Source organism: Lolium rigidum, chromosome 1 (assembly GCF_022539505.1).
Source record: "Lolium rigidum isolate FL_2022 chromosome 1, APGP_CSIRO_Lrig_0.1, whole genome shotgun sequence".
NCBI lineage: Eukaryota > Viridiplantae > Streptophyta > Magnoliopsida > Poales > Poaceae > Lolium > Lolium rigidum.
Genome location: NC_061508.1, coordinates 202,309,074 through 202,326,518, shown reverse-complemented (window position 1 = coordinate 202,326,518; position 17,445 = coordinate 202,309,074). Strand labels below are relative to the sequence as shown.

Sequence of the window (17,445 nt, the reverse complement as noted above, 5' to 3'; positions counted from 1 at the left end):
AAGAACCTCCCAACTCGACCACCTTTATTGAAACAAAACCTCTTGTAATGATCTCTTAAATTTATAGTTCTCTCATTTGACCTGAATGTTCTTTTGAAGGTGTGTCGGAATGACCAACACATTATTTTTTTTCTCGGTTTCTCCTCCTGGTTTGGAGTTGTACTTTGACCGATTCTAATGGCATTTAAGTTTAGGGATTGTTGGGAGAAGTATTTTTGCACCGGCTGCAGTACGTCGAGGCCCACACTAGGAGGAGAGAAGTGCCATCCTAGTCCGTTGTATCTTGTAAAAGAGGGTCGAGCCTGGTTCCTCATGGACGATCTCTGCCCCACAACCTTGCAGATGAATCATGGTAATTTCAGTCACCTCTCTGCTTCTTTGCTCTCAAAAGGATTAGCTCCTTTGCTGTTGTTGGGGCGTTGCATTGGATGTGAGTAGATTCTTCAGGCCTCTCTTTATTTATGTTATTGATTCTTGTAGAAATTCCAATATTAAAATGGCTCTGGGAATCCTTTTGCCTCTTCATTTCATCCTAAATCCTTAACTGGTATATCATCGCATGTGTTTGACGATATGTAGTAAGGTAATAATTCAAATACCATCAAATATTAGGAAAAGAGGACACAACTATATATATGACGATAAACTCTTAGATCACATTATCTATCATTAGGATTGTGATGGAGTTACAAATGCTGTGCACCATACACACAAAATGCGTCGGAATCTCTTTTTATTGTGGTATAATGTAAAAGATTTAAGCTCATGCCGAGTCTTCACTATTTTGGGTCAAGAAGTTGTCTTCTCTCTATACCGCAAGGAGTAGTGCATAAACTGTGCCAGATTCAGTATGCTAAGAGCTGCCATCATCCAGAAGAAGTAGTCCAAATGCCCTTCGTTCAGGTTGTCTGGGATCCACCCAGGCGCCCCACCACGTGTCGTGGCGACTGCGACAATACCAAACACGAGGGTGTTGAAGTAAGATCCGGAGGCAATTGCAAGCTGCGCCAGTGCTGCACAGAGGCTCTTCATGGAATATGGGGCTCGATCATAAAAGAACTCCGTCATGCCAATTCCGGCGAAAACCTCACTTGCACCATGCAGTACATATGATGGTGCTTGCCACAGAATGCTCATTGGCACGGGAACATTCTGATCTTCCAGGCTGCTGGCTTGTGCGATCGCCAACCTCTTCATCTCAAGCATTGCAGAGTAGACCATGGTCAGCATTGACATTGCAAAGCCAATTCCAAGGCGCTGTGTTTGTGAGAAGCCTTTTTCATTGCCAGTATAACGCCGTGCGAGTGGCACTAACACAGTTTCGTAGATGGGCACCCAGATGAGGACACTGAACACTCCAAAGATAGAGAGGGAAGCAGGTGGGATTGCAAAAGGGCCAACACGCTTGTCCATGACCATTCCCTGCTCGATAAACGTTGATGTCAACTGCCCAGATACTGCATAGAAGATCACGAAAGATGCCCATATGGGAAACATCCGTAGCAGTATCTTCAGCTCCTCAACTTGGGTGACAGTGCAGAGCTTCCATGAACACGTCGGCAACACTGTGCATGTTTTGTCTGATGGGGGCAGGACAATGGCAGCCTTGTCAAGGAATCTGAAGATTGCAATCATATAGCCATAAGACGTAAGATCATTTTAATCATAGATATATTTTCTACATATGGTTCAATAGCAAACTTGTTTTCATTACCAAAGATGACACAACTCGCAAGTAAATTATTGTTTTTCATACCAAAGATGCAATTGCTCAATGAAAGTGAATTGTTTTCAAATGCCAAAATTGACCATAATTTGACATGTATTCTGCATTAAGTCATTAACTGTACCTGAATTGATTTGTATGCTGAATTTTATGGCTTGATTCAGCTTCTGGTGACGATCTGGTCAGCTCATACAAAAGCGAGTTATCATCTGGCAATTCCATACGCCACTGCCGGGCAGCCGCAACCATCACCTGACAGAGACTTATAAATGGGCTTTCTCCCAGTTTCCTAAACCTGTACACCCTCGAGCCGCTAACAAATACTGCGAGGCCCAAGACCATGAGCACCGTTGGGATTGCAAAGCTGACCCCCCACCCAACATTGTCCTGCAACCAGACAAGCACGGTGCTTGACAGAAGCGAGCAGAGGTTTATCAAGAAGTAGTACCAGTTGAAGAAGGAACCCTTCTTCGCTAGTTCCATTGGGTCCCCAATATCAAACTGGTCGGCCCCAAAAGCTGGTGCACAGGGCTTGATACCACCGCTCCCAAGTGCAGCAAGATAGAGTCCCAGGTAGACCACGGTATGATGAACACCAACACGGTAGTAAGATGTTGGGACTGATGCTGAAACTGTGAGAACCAGCATTCCCTGACAAACTGGAATTGTTCAGAGATGCAGGTATCACACAGTTGAAATAAGGTTTGCTAGCTGTGTTATACTTACAACGGTGCAGACTGGGAGGGAAACAACTATCGTCCAGTATCTTCCCAGATAAGTGTCAGCCAAGAAGGCTCCAATAAGTGGCGTGAGGAAGCTAGCACCGACCCAGGCAGAAACATTCCGTGCGGCAGTGACTTTGCTTTCGTGGAGCACAGTGGTGAGGTACGTTACCAAGTTCTTTGCAATCGCAAAGAAGGCCACACATTCGCAGAACTCAACACCTAGGATGTGTTCAAGTGGTTAGCCTGCAAGGAAAGAAGAGAAGAACAGGAGCAGTTTGCCTGAACTGCTGTCTGGTATATTACCTAAAATCATGTAGCATGCCCTCCATTTGCCTGTATTTCGCTTCAGAGCAGGCTGTTTGTTGATATCAACTGATCCATCGCTGGCATATTCAGAACTTCCATCCTATAGTATAGTACACAGATATTGAGTTTGGGATCTGAAACTGTGAATCTTCGCAGAGAACTGAGACGAACTGAATTACTTCTGTTCTTCACATGTGTGAGAAAAGAAGAAAAAGAGTAGGTGATACCTGAAGATGGGGTAGGAGATGAAGCAGAGGCCTCTCCTCATCTGCTGCTTCCATAGCTCTAGTGTGTAGCAGATGGAGTAGCTAGGAAGGCTTAGGCAGTGTGCTGGGCAGCACAAATAATCTGCGGGCAAGCACCTAAAAGTTGGTCCCATGTGCTCATTTTTTTATATTTTGGTTCCAAGAGATGATGGGTTAGAAGTTTTTTATTCAGAAGATTAAAAAGTGGCACGCCAATACCAAGTTTAGCAATAAGAAGAGAAAGAAGGACACTGCCTCATATACTATGAGAGACAGAGAGAGCAGATGGAGTATATTGGGCGACAACAAAAGACGGATGTCTCAGATGCATGTCGCCCTCCATGTCCAAAATAGCCGTCTATAGTCGCCTACGTACAAACCAAAGGCACACAGCGACGATGCAACTGATAAATTAATCAAAGAAATGACGCCTGCCTAGCAGTTCGATCTGCCAAGATCCGAAGGTAAACTGTTCGCTCACATTTCACTTTATACAAGTGAGCTGTTTTGAAGTTTAAACTTTGCTACAGATAAATGTTGTTCCGACGACGGTCATTGGCGCTTCTGGCATCCGGAGGACCAGTTACTGAGACGGTTAATGGCGTCACATGGTCAGAGGTGCTCAAAACAAAAGAGATGTGACAAAATCTGGATGATAGAGAGACGGAGTTGGCGACGTTCCGCCTGCAGCACAAGGCCGGCTACCTCTAACATTAACTAGTATTTCTCTTTTGGCGAACTAGAATAACTATTTTATATTTTGCATTTTTTTTTCGAAATGGGGAGCATTGCTCCAGCTTCTGCATCAAAGTGATGCACACAACCGTTTTTATTGTGAAGTTTCAAATATTCAGAGTTTACAAATCAAGGTAATCAACTGTTTTGTCCTCAATATTGTCTCATGAATTTACGTCAGTAAGAGATAATTTTGGGTATGTACAATGTAAGGTGCTTAAAGAGATGCTTAGAAAAATCACCCGTGTTTTATTTAGATACTAATGCTTATTTACAGAAGGAAGATACTGGCACCTTTCCGTAAGCACACCCCATTGTACGTGGCTTTACCGTACATGCCTAGGCTCAACCAAACTTATCATATTAAAACCTATGCTGGCCTCGGTGTAGAGACCTCTGCATCTCCACAAGTGCCTTTGGTCGACTAGTGAGGTACTCTTTCCGTCAAAACCTATTGTTGTCCCTTGTCCGTGTTGTGTTTGGCATTTTAGTGCTCCTATTTCGGTGTAGGTTGAATAATTATTCTTTGCCCGTGTATTAGGTATTGTTTATTCCTAACATTTTCGCACTGCTACAAACTGTGCTGACATGTGTATATTTGGGAAATCTGCTCCGTTTTATAAGAATTCTCCTTATTCGTCTACAGATATTTTCCACTGCACCCTGTTAAATTGTCATCTACATGTGGCAGTCATGTACTGAATTTTCAATCTAGTCTAGTAGAAAAATGTGTTCTGAAAGAAAAGGAAAAGTGCTCGGGCAAATATACCTCCAAGTCGGCGTCAATATCCAGTTTGTTGGAGCGGAGGCCATTTCTATCAAAACCAGGTGTGGACAGCACTACAGCAGGCAGGCTTGCGAAGAGAGATAGGCCAAAGTGTGATCTTTGCCAACTTTGTAAGCAAGCTCCTAAGAGCGTGGTGCATATTTTGCTCCAATGCGGATACTTGCTTAGGATCTTGGAAAACATAAAGGCTTGAGTCGGAGCTTCGGAGATCACAACCAACCCATGGGCTTCCATCACCTCGGTTCATGATTGCTGGCACTCCCTTGTCCTCGGAGTCGGTCGCCGACGCAAAGCATCACCTCTATTGCTATGTTGGTCACTTCGGAGATTTCAAAAGAAAGAACTGCGAGGCTTTTTTTTTTGGCACACTTCTTCTATGCTGCAATTCTATGCCGCCAAGATCAAGGAAGAAGCAAGAAATTGGGTGACCGAGGATGCAAAATACTTGTGTAAACTTATGCCGCGAGAGTAGGTTTGTATAATAAGGGATGGGTTTTTTCTCCCATGACATATAGAAAACAGTAACTTGTTCCATAAACTTCTTAATTAATGACACGGTGCAAAGTTTTTGCCTCCATTTTGAAAAAAAAACTAATGGACAAGTGCCGACTTCATCATGGAACTGTGGTAGCGACGATGCATCGGAAAGAATTGAAAATATGAGCGCTTGTTGTCCTCGAGAAAGGGCATAGGAAAAATCTCATGGCTAGTTTTGTCGGATGCCTTAGCAGTGACCTTTTATCCCAGACGCCAGCATGGGCTCTTTGATTTGACAAGATTCAAAAAACACGGGCAATAGGGGAGAAACTATTTTTCATGTCCGCTTGAATCCTCCAAGATTTTATTTACATCAAGCTTTGTTCGATTGCATCAAAGAAAAGTTAAATTATTATTTGGGAAAAGGAATGTGTGAATGGAAATTTTTCTATAAAACTCGTAGGAAATAGTTGAAAACTCAATTGGAAATTTCCTTAGGAAAAGTTCATATAATTCAAACAAGGTCACCCAATAGGAGTTTTGTTTAAGGACACGACTAGCTCTTGGTCGATCTAGAACTAACTTAATTCGCGGTCACCCAATTTCATGTACAATTGAGAGAAAGGTATGGAACACGTCATATCCATGTGTAATTGTCATGTGTACAAATTACGATGCAAATCCAATAGTGACAGAGTCGATCTAGAACTAACTTAATTCTCGATTGACCTATAACTAACAGGAGTTTATTTTAAGACTGAAATACTCCAAAAATCAATGTAACAATTATTTGAATCAAGAGTCCTAGCCATTCATTGCACCGCTAGTCTTCTATACCCAGCCACAAATTAGCACCCGCCATTTGTTTCAGACTGAAAAGAGACCGAATTAGCGAATCACGGAGAGGAAGCGATGTTGCAATCTCGAAATCTGCTTCAACGATTAGTTTCTCAATTCCAACAGTATTATTTAGCGAAACACGTATCCGAGCATTGTACTTCCAACTCGTGCCGCCGGGGAGCAGAGCGGTTGATTTGATCATCTGCGTACAGTCTTGTCGTACACATAAATTAGTTAATCGAAGGAGTACGTGAAGTGCTTGTCGAATGCCTCCATGTGATCCGGGTGCATGCAGACGGACGCCTGTACGCCGCCACCGCCGCCCTTGGCAGCGACGAGCACCACCTGGCCGGCGCTGTTCATGGTGACCAGCTCCGTCCTGCCCAGCGGCCCCCATCCGAAGTCGGCCACCTCGTAGGCCGGGAACCGCGTGGAACCGCTGATGCTCACCAGCGCGGTGTCCCGAGACAATGTCGAAGCCGCCAGGGCGATCCAGTCCCAGTTGGCCAGCGGGTCCTCCACCGCCCGCCGGACCTCACCCTGCAACGCCGCCGCCGCGGTGGCGATCCCGTCCTCGGCGAGGAGGTCCCCCGCCTTGGCCTTGACGAGGCACCCGGTAACGCACGTCCCGAAGTAGCTCTCGCTCACCGGCGGGACGATGCTGCGGCGGCCGCGGATGTCGAAGAAGAAGTAGAGGTACACGTCCTGGTCGGCGGAGATGGCGGCGGCGTGCTGCTTGGACTGGACGTACGACACCCAGGCTAGCGCCGTCACGGCCACGAAGCTGGACGGCGGCCGCGAGGCCTTCGCCGATGACTCGTGTGTTGGGCGAATGAATTGGCCGATGCGCTGCTTCAGGCGGCCGATGCGTTCCTCGGCGATGGTGAAAGTACGGCGGGGGATGATGGGGCCGGAGGGGAACGGCGATACCTGCATGGCACCTGGGAGTGTCAGCGGAAGCAGCGCCACAAAAATAAGATAAAACTTTTCCTAGTTGGCAATCGATTAACGATGCGCTGGATTTTTTACAGATTAAATTTGTATTTAAAGACAACTCTTTAAATGACATGTTTAAAGGTTATATTTGTATTATAAGTCCAATCTAAACTTTTGCGAGAAGCATCATAAATAGTTCTTAGGTTACATTTCTAGTCACCATTTTGCTAAACTAGCATGGGAGTGCTCCGATGACTACCCATTTGTTCTGGTTTATAGGTAATGCGCGTATCCTAAATCGTCTATTTGATCAACATAAGGAGTAAGAAAATTATTGTTGAACATCTTATTTAGTTACTCACTTGGTCCTAAACTCTAAGATACAGTTGAGTTTTTCAAGTTTTTGGTGCACAAACTTTACTACTCCCTCCGGTTCATATTAATTGACTCAGATATTATCGCTTGGAGCTTCTTTGGCTCCCATTATTTTTAGTGGAAACAAAGAATTTATTTGTGATTCCAAGAAAAACTTATTTAGCTGCCACGGAATCAGCTACAAAATTCAATTAAAAGTTACATGGTTTTCATCCCATGCATATCTTTAATTCCTTCCGATACCCTATCATTCATGTGGATTTACGAAATAAAATGATATTATCAATGTAATTTTATTTCATTTTTTCAAAATAAAATGAGATGATGGTTGTCAAACAATCTCTTACAACTTCTCTACAAAATTAGTATAAATACATGTGAAATAAAATTATTTCACAAGATAATAATGACAATACCATTTATATGTGGTCAATATGATTGACAATCAAAGTTGTGCATTAAAAATCACAATAAATAAACGTGCCTTATTAGATAGTGATAGAGTAAAAAAACGTTTGCCCTATCAAAATGGTAAATAAAAAAACAGCTATTTTGTGCTCTCAATCTTCTTCCTTGATAGTATGACAAAGAAGCGACATTTTATTAGCCTCTCTTTGCATAGGGTGTGTCCTTGTCCACAGATGTTGGACTCTGAACATGTTGGGTTTGCAATGACTATTCAATACTTTTTAGTTTACTTCAGCTTTTTTAGAACCCAGACATAGATGTTTACAAATATGTATATACGTATACGAATGTAGTTTGAAAGATAAAGATTCCAGCTAAAACAAGGGTGTTTGTGTGGTATCTTTATCGCGGGGCACTTCTTACCACAGCCTTGCAAAACACAATTAGCGGGGAAGTATTTTATCATCACAACGAGACTACAAAGCACTTACTATTGCAATGGTAATTTGCTCGAACTATGTGGTCAGCCATCCAGATAGGTTCTACCTTATACCCACGACGAAGAGTTGCAGATATATCAAGCAACTAGTTCAACAGTGTGGACCCAAGGTTTAAGCTAATTGTTATGGTAGGAGCGATTGCCTGATTTGGTCGTTTTGGTTATGTAGAAATGACAAGAGTTTCACTACAAGAATTCTGGTATATTGCAACAGCTCTGTTTTGTTGCAATAAAATGCAATATTACCACAAATTTTATGTTTGTGGTAATAGGCTCCACATATTTCCACAATTTAATTTGTCGCACTAAGTATCCATTTTGTTGGAATAGAGGATGTGTATTGCAACAAAACTCATCGACGTTGCAATATGGTGGAAATATCACAACAATAATGTTTTGTTGTGTGAACTATTCATCTGGTTGCAATAAAGAGTAGGTAATGCAACAAAACCCAAAGTTTGTGGAAATATTCGAAAAGATAATGCAACATTTTTCCCATGTTGCATTAGTTATTCGTATTATTGCAGAAATTATGTATCCATGGTAATGTGTAGAACATATTGCAACAATCCTAATTTGTCATGTAGCTGCATCACTACTAGAAACCGAAATATTTTTGTGTTCCGAGGGATTTTCTGTTGGTCCCGCGGTGAGCCTACATCGAAATACATTATGTTGCGATAATATTAAGCCACCATCCAAGCCACATCCCAAAATAGTCACGCTCCACGATTGTAAATTATCTATTTTTCAAACAATTTGAATGTATCGGATGGTATTTCAGGAATATCTATTAAATTATTTGTCACTACATTTATATTGTATTATATCATTTGTGTGTATGGCGGTATGGTTCTCTCGCTAAGAAAAAAATTGTATCTTGCCACGAACGACAGATGTTCGTGGCAAAATGACCAATGCCACAGAAATAAGGATTGTCGCAATAGTTTCTTGCGACAAATGACTATTGCAATGGATGAGAATGCGCCACAAAACCAGCATTGTTGGCATAATTTATTGCCACAAATGTCTATTGCCACGGCCTACCAGTCGCCACGATTCGTTACATGTTGCATTAAACTTTCTCCACAAACCAAATTGTGGCATCAAGTGAGTGCTGCCACGGGTAAAAATGTAGTAACTTCCCACATGGTTGTTGCGATAGCACACTTTATTGGCACAATTGCCTTTTTGTGGCAATAATCTATTACCATGCGTCCAATCGTAACGGTTGCCAACGAATATCATTTCGTGGCAATAGATTCATATTGCCACAATTTGCTATGTATTGCAACAAAAGATTTTATTGCAATAGACCCAGATTCTTGTAGTGTTTTTACGATAAACTGCTTCTCATGGACACACATATCGCATCCAAGAACAAAAAAGACTTGTTGTTCACATGGGTAGCTATGCACCCTTGGTTTGCTTCCAGAATTCTCCACATGACACTTCTTAAATGGACCAAATAACAAATTTGCTAATTCTTAGTTCCTCGGAGTTTTCATATCTATTAGTCTTCCAAAGTTATATATCAGTCGGCCTAAAGTGTCTATTTTAGTGCAATGCCAGTACTCTTTTTATCCGTAGTTATGCGGGATTTTAAGGCAGAAACATAGTTAATGTTAACTATTGCATAAAAAGAGTGACTTAGATGTACAGTAATTCAGTCAAGTTAAGAACATACAGTCTTAGAGCATCTCTAACAGCTGCAAAAGTGCAAAAACCGCAAAATAACCACTAATTTGCGGGCTCGGTTCGACAAACGGCACGGATCAATTGCTGTAAAGTAGGAGATCCGTAAAAAACTTTTAAGGGTGCGCGCAAAAACGCTCGTGGGCACGTGACTACACGGGCTCGGAGGCCAAATTGAACGAGACTCCGCACTCGCATCATATCTAGGGCGCGCTGAAGTTTCACCCCTCCACCCACTCACCCTCTCTCCCGTTCCACGCAGCGCCACCAAACTCTATCACCGCCGCCGCCTTATTCGACTGCATTCGTCGACCCCGAGCTCCCCTCGGTTGTTTCACATGCCGCCTGCATCTCCTTTCTCACCTTCGTGGCCCGCCCACCGTTGCACCACCCGATTAAAGGATGGACTCGACGGAGGAGTTCGATGATGTTGATCTATCGATTTGTCCTCCTCGGACGATTTTGACATGGAAGATCTGCTCCAGGAGGACGACAGCAATACCACCATCCTCGTCATTGACGTCAAGGAGCTAGAGGACCACATGAGCCTGCTGAATCAGAGGCGCGACTCGGTGATGGGCTGCAACTACATCCAACAGAACCGCGCCCTTGCCACGCCAGTCTCATGGACGACTACTTCGCAGAGGTTCCTACATATTCGGCTCATCTAATCCGTAGGAGGTACCATATGCGGCGTAGTTTGTTCATGAAAATCGCCGAGGCCTGCGAAGAAAACTCAACGTACTTCAAGAAACGAGAAACGCTACTGACGAGATGGTTTTTAGTGCATATAAAAAAATTGGCTGCTATGAGGGTGATTGCATATAGCGTCCCTGCGGATTACACCGATGAGTATCTTCGAATTAGTGAAGATGCAACCACCGAGTCCCTGCGTAGGTTTGCTAGGATGATTATCAAGTTGTTCGGTTCAACCTATCTTTGAGCTCCCAATGAAGATGATACAAAAAGATTGATGGAGATGAATGAGAAAAGGGGTTGGCCGGGAATGCATGGTAGTGTTGATTGTATGCATTGTGCATGGAAGAATTGTCCAAAGGCATGGCACAAAATGTACCGCGGGAAGAGCCGTGATCCTACCGTTGTACTTGAGGCCGTGGCATGGAATGTTTGCCAGGATCACTCAATGACATCAAGGTGTTACATAGATCCCACTTGTTTGCAAAACTAGCAACCAGAGATGCACCCACTTGCAATTACAAAGTTATGAATAATGAATATACAATGGGATTATACTAGAAAATGGAGAATTCTGTGTTGGAATGTCAGAGGTTGAACTCTGATAAGCATCAAAGAGCCCTCAGATCAAAAATTGAAGAAAGCCAATCCTCTATCATTTGCATCCAGGAAACTAAATATGAAGTAATTGATCATAAATTAATAAGAAAATGTTGTCCAAAAAGATTTGATAGCTTTGTGTACTCTCCTTCTGTTGGGGCTTCTGGAGGTATTCTTGTGTTATGGAATTCTGCAGTGTTTGCTGGAAATTTAATTGAGATACAGAGATATGGTGTTATTGTTAGTTTCACTTCTGTACACAATGGGGAAAATTGGAATTTGGTTTCAGTTTATGGGCGTGCCAGGGTGAATTAAGAGATAGTTTTGTTCATTGGTTGTATAATCTACATATTCCACCTGGCAGTAATTGGCTTCTCCTTGGGGATTTCAACTTCATAAGGTCAAGTGAGAATAGAAATAAACCAGGGGGAGATATAAATGATATGTTTTTGTTCAATGAAATAATTTGACACTTGGGTTTGCTTGAATTACCTCTTAAGGGGAGAAAATACACTTGGTCAAATATGCAGAACCAACCTCTATTGGAGCAGTTGGATTGGTTTTTTACTAGTACTGAATGGATTTTCACATACCCCAATACTGTGGTGCTGCCACTAGCAAATACATCATCAAATCATATTCCTTGTGTGGTGAACATTGACACAGTCAGATTTGAGAATTACTGGACTGACCAGCCAGGGTTTTTGGATTGTGTAAAAGCTGCTTGGAGTTGCAAGTCAAGAAAAGCCTACAGTTCTGTTGTGTTGGCTGACAAATTTAAATCTTTGAGATATGCTCTAAAGAAATGGCATACAAGATTATCTAAGCTAAAAGCTAATGTACAAAACTGCAATAAAGTCATTCTATTGTTGGATACCTTGGAAGAGCAGAGAACTTTGTTTCTCACTGAATTTAACTTCAGACAGATTGTGAAATTACACTTGGAAAATCTTTTGCTCATTGAATGCAATTATTGGAGGAAGAGATGCACAATCAGATGGGTTAAAGTTGGAGAAGATAATACCAAATTCTTTCATGCTATGGCCACATAGAGGCACATAAGGAATGTTATATCTATGCTTACTGCTGCAGATGGAAGACAGGTGTCTGATCATGCAGAGATGGCAGGTTTGTTGTGGTCCAGTTATAAGGAAAGAATGGGAATGTCTGAGGGTATTAGCATGCAGTTTGATCTTGCTAGTATATTGAAAAGAGTTCATGGTTTGGAAGAAATTTCTATGCCTTTTCTGGTAGAGGAGATGGAGCTAGTAATTAAGCAGATGCCTTTAGATAAAGCACCTGGCCCAGATGGTTTTAATGGTCATTTCTTGAAAAAAATGTTGGACAATAATCAAACAACAGTTCTTTGATCTGGCTGCAGAGTTTCATGAGGGTTCCTTGAATCTACAGAATATAAATGGGTCTTATACCACCTTGGTTCCAAAAGTGCAGTCACCAGAGACAGTTAATGATTTCAGACCCATTTCTTTAACTAATGTTTGCATCAAATTCCTGAAAAAGTTGGTGGCTAATAGGTTTCAACAGAAAATTCTGAAATGTATTCATAAAAATCAATATGGTTTTATAAAGTCAAGAACAATTCATGACTGTGTGGCATGGACATTTGAGTATTTGTATCATTGCCATATATCCAAAACGTCCATAATTATCCTTAAGCTTGACTTTGCTGAAGCTTTTGATACAATTGAGCATGAGGTGATTTTGCAAGTAATGAAGCATAAGGGTTTTGATGAGAAAACTATTGGATGGGTGAAAAGTATTCTTACATCCGGTTCTTCTTCTGTTTTGTTGAATGGAGTACCTGGTAAGCAGTTTGTTTGTAAGAGAGGTGTGAGTCAAGAAGATCCACTGTCACCCATTCTGTATGTTCTGGGATCTGATTTATTACAAACAGTGGTTAATAATATGCTGCAGCAGAGGAGAATTTCATTGCCTATAGAGATTAATGACCCAGATTTCCCAATTGTTCAGTATGCTGATGACACTTTGTTAATATTGCCTGCTGACTTATCTCAGATTTTGGCCCTAAAGGATATGCTTCACAACTTCACTCTTTCTACTGGGTTGAAGATTAATTATCATAAATCTAGTATGGTGCCTATCAATGTCCCAATAGAGGATTTGAAAGTGCCTGCAGAAGCTTTTGGCTGTCAGATAGCATCACTGCATTTTACTTATTTAGGCTTTCCATTGAGAACAACAAAACCAAAGTTAAATGATCTTGCTCCTATAGTTAGTAGATTGGAAAGAAGATTGACTTCTGTCTCTAGCTTTCTATCCCAAGGAGCTAGGTTGTAGCTGGTAGATTCAGCTTTATCATCCATGTCAACTTTCTTTCTGTGTTCTTTGGAACTGCCACCTAGAATAACTAAGCAGCTGGATAGAATCCTGAGGCAATGCTTATGGAGAGATAATATTGACACTCCCAAGCAATCTCTTGCTGCTTGGGATATGCTGTGCAAGCCAAAACATAAAGGGGGAGTAGGCATAATAAATTTTCAAAAGCAAAATGAAGCACTTTTGATGAAACATCTTGATATTTTTTTAATCATGCTGATGTACCATGGGTGAGTTTGATTTGGCAAGTTTACTATGAAGACTCTATACCTCAGTCTGAGAAGCTCTGTGGCTCTTTTTGGTGGAGGAATATTTGCAAGTTATTGGACAAGTTTAGGGCTATCTCCAATGTGCTACCTTGTAGGGGAAATACTTTCCTTTTTTTGAGTGATAATTGGTTGTTTGATGGGTTAGTACAACCTATAGCACAAAGATTCTCAAGATTGCACTCATATGCAAAAGAGCCAAATTTAACAGCCAAGCAAGTTTATGATTGTCCAGTATTTGCAGATCAGTTTCAATTGCCTCTGCCCGCTCAGACTTATGAGGAGTTCCAAAAGGTTGTTGGGATAATGAGAGTTTCTCATTTATCTGTAGCAGATGATGTTTGGCAGTATAAATGGGGTAAGTCCTTCACTGCATCCAGATACTATCAACATTTGTTTGCAGAAGTAACAGTAATACCAGTATTTCAATGGATTCGGAAGTCATCCTGTATAATGAAACATAGTTTTTTTTGCTTGGTTACTTCTCAATTATAGAATAAATACCAGAGACTTGCTGCAAAGAAGACACTGGAAAGTAACAGAGGATACACATTGTGGCTCTGCCCAGGGAGGAAATATGAGGATAGAATCCATCTGTTTTTTGAATGTAATTTTAGTCAGAGGATCTGGAATTATTTGCAAATCAATTGGACACATGGTCAGGAGGTGCAAAGGATTTTGTCTTCGGCTAACCTAAATTTTGGTAAACCATTCTTCATGGAGGTAGTCATCTTAGCCCGTTGGAATATTTGGAAGCAAAGAAAAGGGAAAATCTTTCAAGGGGAGAGGCCTACGTTTTCGGGCTGGAGGAGAAGTTTCTTGCATGATGTATCCTTGCTTGAGCATAGGATAAAGAAAAAGCATCTTAATTCTTTTTTAGCCTAGTTAGGTAGCTTGCAGTAAGTCTATAAGGTTTTTGTGTTAGCTTGTACAAGTAGGGTTTTCTTTTCTTCTCCTTTTTTGTCTATGTTTGTACATATGTGTTGAGGTTGGTAATAAATTGCCGTGGGGCTTTTTGCCTCACAGTCTTCCTTTTAAAAAAAATACAATGGGGTTCTATCTAGCTGATGGCATTTATGGTATTTATTCAGAATGGGAAACTTTTGTGAAGTCCATTAAGGATTCCCTAGATAACATAGATGCTATTTTTGCCAAGCCGCAAGAGGCAGCCCACAAGAACATTGAGAGAGCGTTTGGTGCATTGCAAGCAAAGTTTGCTATTGTTCGAGATCCTGCTCGGTTTTGGGACCAAAAAACCCTTGTGAACATCATCACATGTTGTGTCATTCTTCACAACATAATCATCGAGGATGAGAGAGGGCGAAGATTGCCCCGTTAAGTGACCCGAACTCACGTTTTACAGTTTACACTTTTACAGCTGTTAGAGATGCTCTCAGTACGCTAGAGTACGATTTGAGACGAAGGGGTACGTCCACGAGAGAGCGACCATGAGGTGTTTAGGGTTCTCAGCCGCGCCTTCCGTCGGTGCCGCATATCTGCTCAATTATGTGGTTTTGGGCCATGGAGGAGAGGTGGATATCGGTCGGCGGGAAGACTCCATTTTCTGTTTTAGGGTGAAGGTTTGGTGGGGCGACGCTTAGGTGGTGGCGGCGACACTTTCTGCAATAATGTCTCCCTAGCTTCATCCCTATCGGCGGACGACGTCGAGGAGCTTGTGGGAGTGGTGTGGTTCTCGAGGACCTCTTTTGGCTAGGGGATCTTCAGATCATCATGGAGCTTCATCGGCGCTTATTCCTTTTTCCTTCTCTTTGGGACGTATGAGGTCTTCTTGACCCTTTCGGCGATTTCCTATCCGTATCCAATAACGTTAAGCAGGCTTAGGGAGTAGAGGCAGCGGCGCGCCGTCGACGTAGTCCGGAGGTTGAAGACGAAGAACATCTTAAGAATTTTTTTGTAATTTTCCTTTTTATTGAAATGCTTTGTACTGCTCGATGTGTTTCTTAATGTTAGGATCTTTTGGGAGTGATGTTTTGGCACCCGGGAGCATATGCTCCTGGTTTTTAAACTTCATTTTAAATATACTTTCAAAATGTTGAAAAATTTGAACACAAAATTTAGTGGATACAGCTCAAAATTCTACACGTTCACAAAGTGGTTGCACAGAAAACCGACACTTTGAGTGTCATCTGCAAAAAAGATAAATTTTGCTGTAGGAAAAGGTTGCGCACGAGACGTTTTGTTTGTCTTTTTCACACAAGTCATAAAAAATATCGATTTTTCGCGAAACTTGATGTGCGCACGTCAAATGTCGATACGTGAGCGAGAAATTTTTTATTCGAATTTTTTAACATTTTAAAATATTTTTTCCGGTGGCAGGAGCATATGCTCCCATGTGCCGAATTGAATTTCTGCGCTAAAAAGAATATATAGTCTCAAATCTTCATCCCGTGAGAATGGTGGATATTATCAAGGACAAATCACTAGCTGTTAAACGACCAGAAACAGCATATTCACTATTAGACCGGACTGAAACATTTGACAGCATGCATGTTGTCATCACGTTACATCGACAGATGTACGGTACCCCTTGGATGTTTGCGTTAGCCTTGACATAGAGATGCATATCTCACCACTATTCTTCTTTACTCAAGAACAAAGGTATAATGCCAACAATCGAGAAATATACAAATACCTACAGGGTGAGCACTTGATCCGGTCGATTTGGAATTATATGTTTTTCACTATTTGCGTATTGACACCGTCTCGAGAAGAATATATATTACTTCTTTCATTGCTTATCTATGTCGTCATAGTTCCTCCGTTCCGTTTTAATTAGCGTGAGGCAGACTGGATGAATGCATGGACAAACAACGGTTCTGCTGAAATCAATTCAATGAGGAAATATATATATATAGTACGGTGCTGAACTGAAACTAGTTATTCTGAAAAAAGAAATGCTCCTTATGAATCTATTGCATGATGTCACTTCAAACGGATGGAAAAACATGGAAATTCAGATGATGTACGGACTGAAGGTGGAGATCTGATCGATCAAAAGTTCATTTCGGTTAAGAAGTAGTACCACTATCCTACTGTGGGCAAGGGCAAGAACGAACTGGGAAATTACTGCGTACCTGTGGCAGATTGGGCATGTACTTCCGCAGCGTGCTCCTCGTAAGCTCCTCGCCGTCGGGCAGCGCGATGGCCGCGCGGTCGAACGACGGCTCCACGGACGCAGCGTCCCCGCGGCAGGCTGCCGCCCACGCCTCAAGGAACATCCACAACGCCCGCCCGTCGACCACGGCGTGGTGCAGCGCCACGCCGACCGCTACGCCTCCCCGCAGCCGCGTGACCTGCACGGCCAGCACCTCCACGGGGAGCGGGCTCGTCGTGAGCTCCGGGAGGAGCTGCTGGAACGTGTCCACGTCGTGGTCCGCGTCGCCTGCGAGTTTCCCCGCGTCCGCTTCGTCCATCTCCGCGACCAGGAACCGTACGCCGCCGTCCAGCTCCGAGCCGGAGCCGGAGCAGTCGATGGCGGCGTCGCCGGTGGACGGCAGGAAGACGATCCTCCCGGCGAGCGGGGGGAACCGCGCGAGCGTGGCCGCGAGGGACGCGCGGAGGGAGCCGACGAGCGACGCGAAGGGAGGGAGCTGGCCGTCATAGATGAGCACGCGCTGGATGAGCGGGACGAGGAGCCACGGCGCGTCCAGAGCGGAAAGCCTGAGGAGCGACGACGACTCGCCAGGCGGCAGCGCGGCGGTGGCTGGCACGACAACGCGGGCGACCTCGACGACCTTGGCAGATGGCATG

At 42.9% G+C, this 17,445-nt stretch overlaps 2 protein-coding genes across 2 annotated transcripts; both read right to left on the bottom strand.

Annotated features, from left to right (window-relative positions):
- Positions 1–789: 789 nt before the first annotated feature.
- On the bottom strand, positions 790–3,038 carry LOC124682989 (protein NRT1/ PTR FAMILY 8.3-like). Its single transcript, XM_047217579.1, has 5 exons — positions 2,985–3,038; positions 2,755–2,857; positions 2,453–2,670; positions 1,851–2,377; positions 790–1,618 (listed from the first exon to the last, which is right to left on the bottom strand). Exons 1-5 carry the CDS (start codon positions 3,036–3,038, stop codon positions 790–792), a joined length of 1,731 nt encoding a protein of 576 aa, XP_047073535.1.
- A 2,901-nt stretch (positions 3,039–5,939) lies between these two features.
- Positions 5,940–17,444, bottom strand: LOC124654302 (malonyl-CoA:anthocyanidin 5-O-glucoside-6''-O-malonyltransferase-like). Its single transcript, XM_047193320.1, has 2 exons — positions 16,770–17,444; positions 5,940–6,771 (listed from the first exon to the last, which is right to left on the bottom strand). The coding sequence occupies exons 1-2, from the start codon at positions 17,442–17,444 to the stop codon at positions 6,076–6,078; spliced, it is 1,371 nt and encodes a 456-aa protein (XP_047049276.1). The 3' UTR covers positions 5,940–6,075.
- Between the last annotated feature and the right edge of the window lies 1 nt (position 17,445).

Coding starts and splice junctions, on each gene's coding strand:
- LOC124682989 (XM_047217579.1), bottom strand. CDS start 3,038: ATGGAAGCAGCAGATGAGGAGAGGCCTCTGCTTCATCTCCTACCCCAT. Junction 2,671..2,754: donor GGCATGCTACATGATTTTAG/GTAATATACCAG, acceptor AACACATCCTAG/GTGTTGAGTTCTGCGAATGT. Junction 2,378..2,452: donor CCCTCCCAGTCTGCACCGTT/GTAAGTATAACA, acceptor CCAGTTTGTCAG/GGAATGCTGGTTCTCACAGT.
- LOC124654302 (XM_047193320.1), bottom strand. CDS start 17,444: ATGCCATCTGCCAAGGTCGTCGAGGTCGCCCGCGTTGTCGTGCCAGCC. Junction 6,772..16,769: donor ACATGCCCAATCTGCCACAG/GTACGCAGTAAT, acceptor GGTGCCATGCAG/GTATCGCCGTTCCCCTCCGG.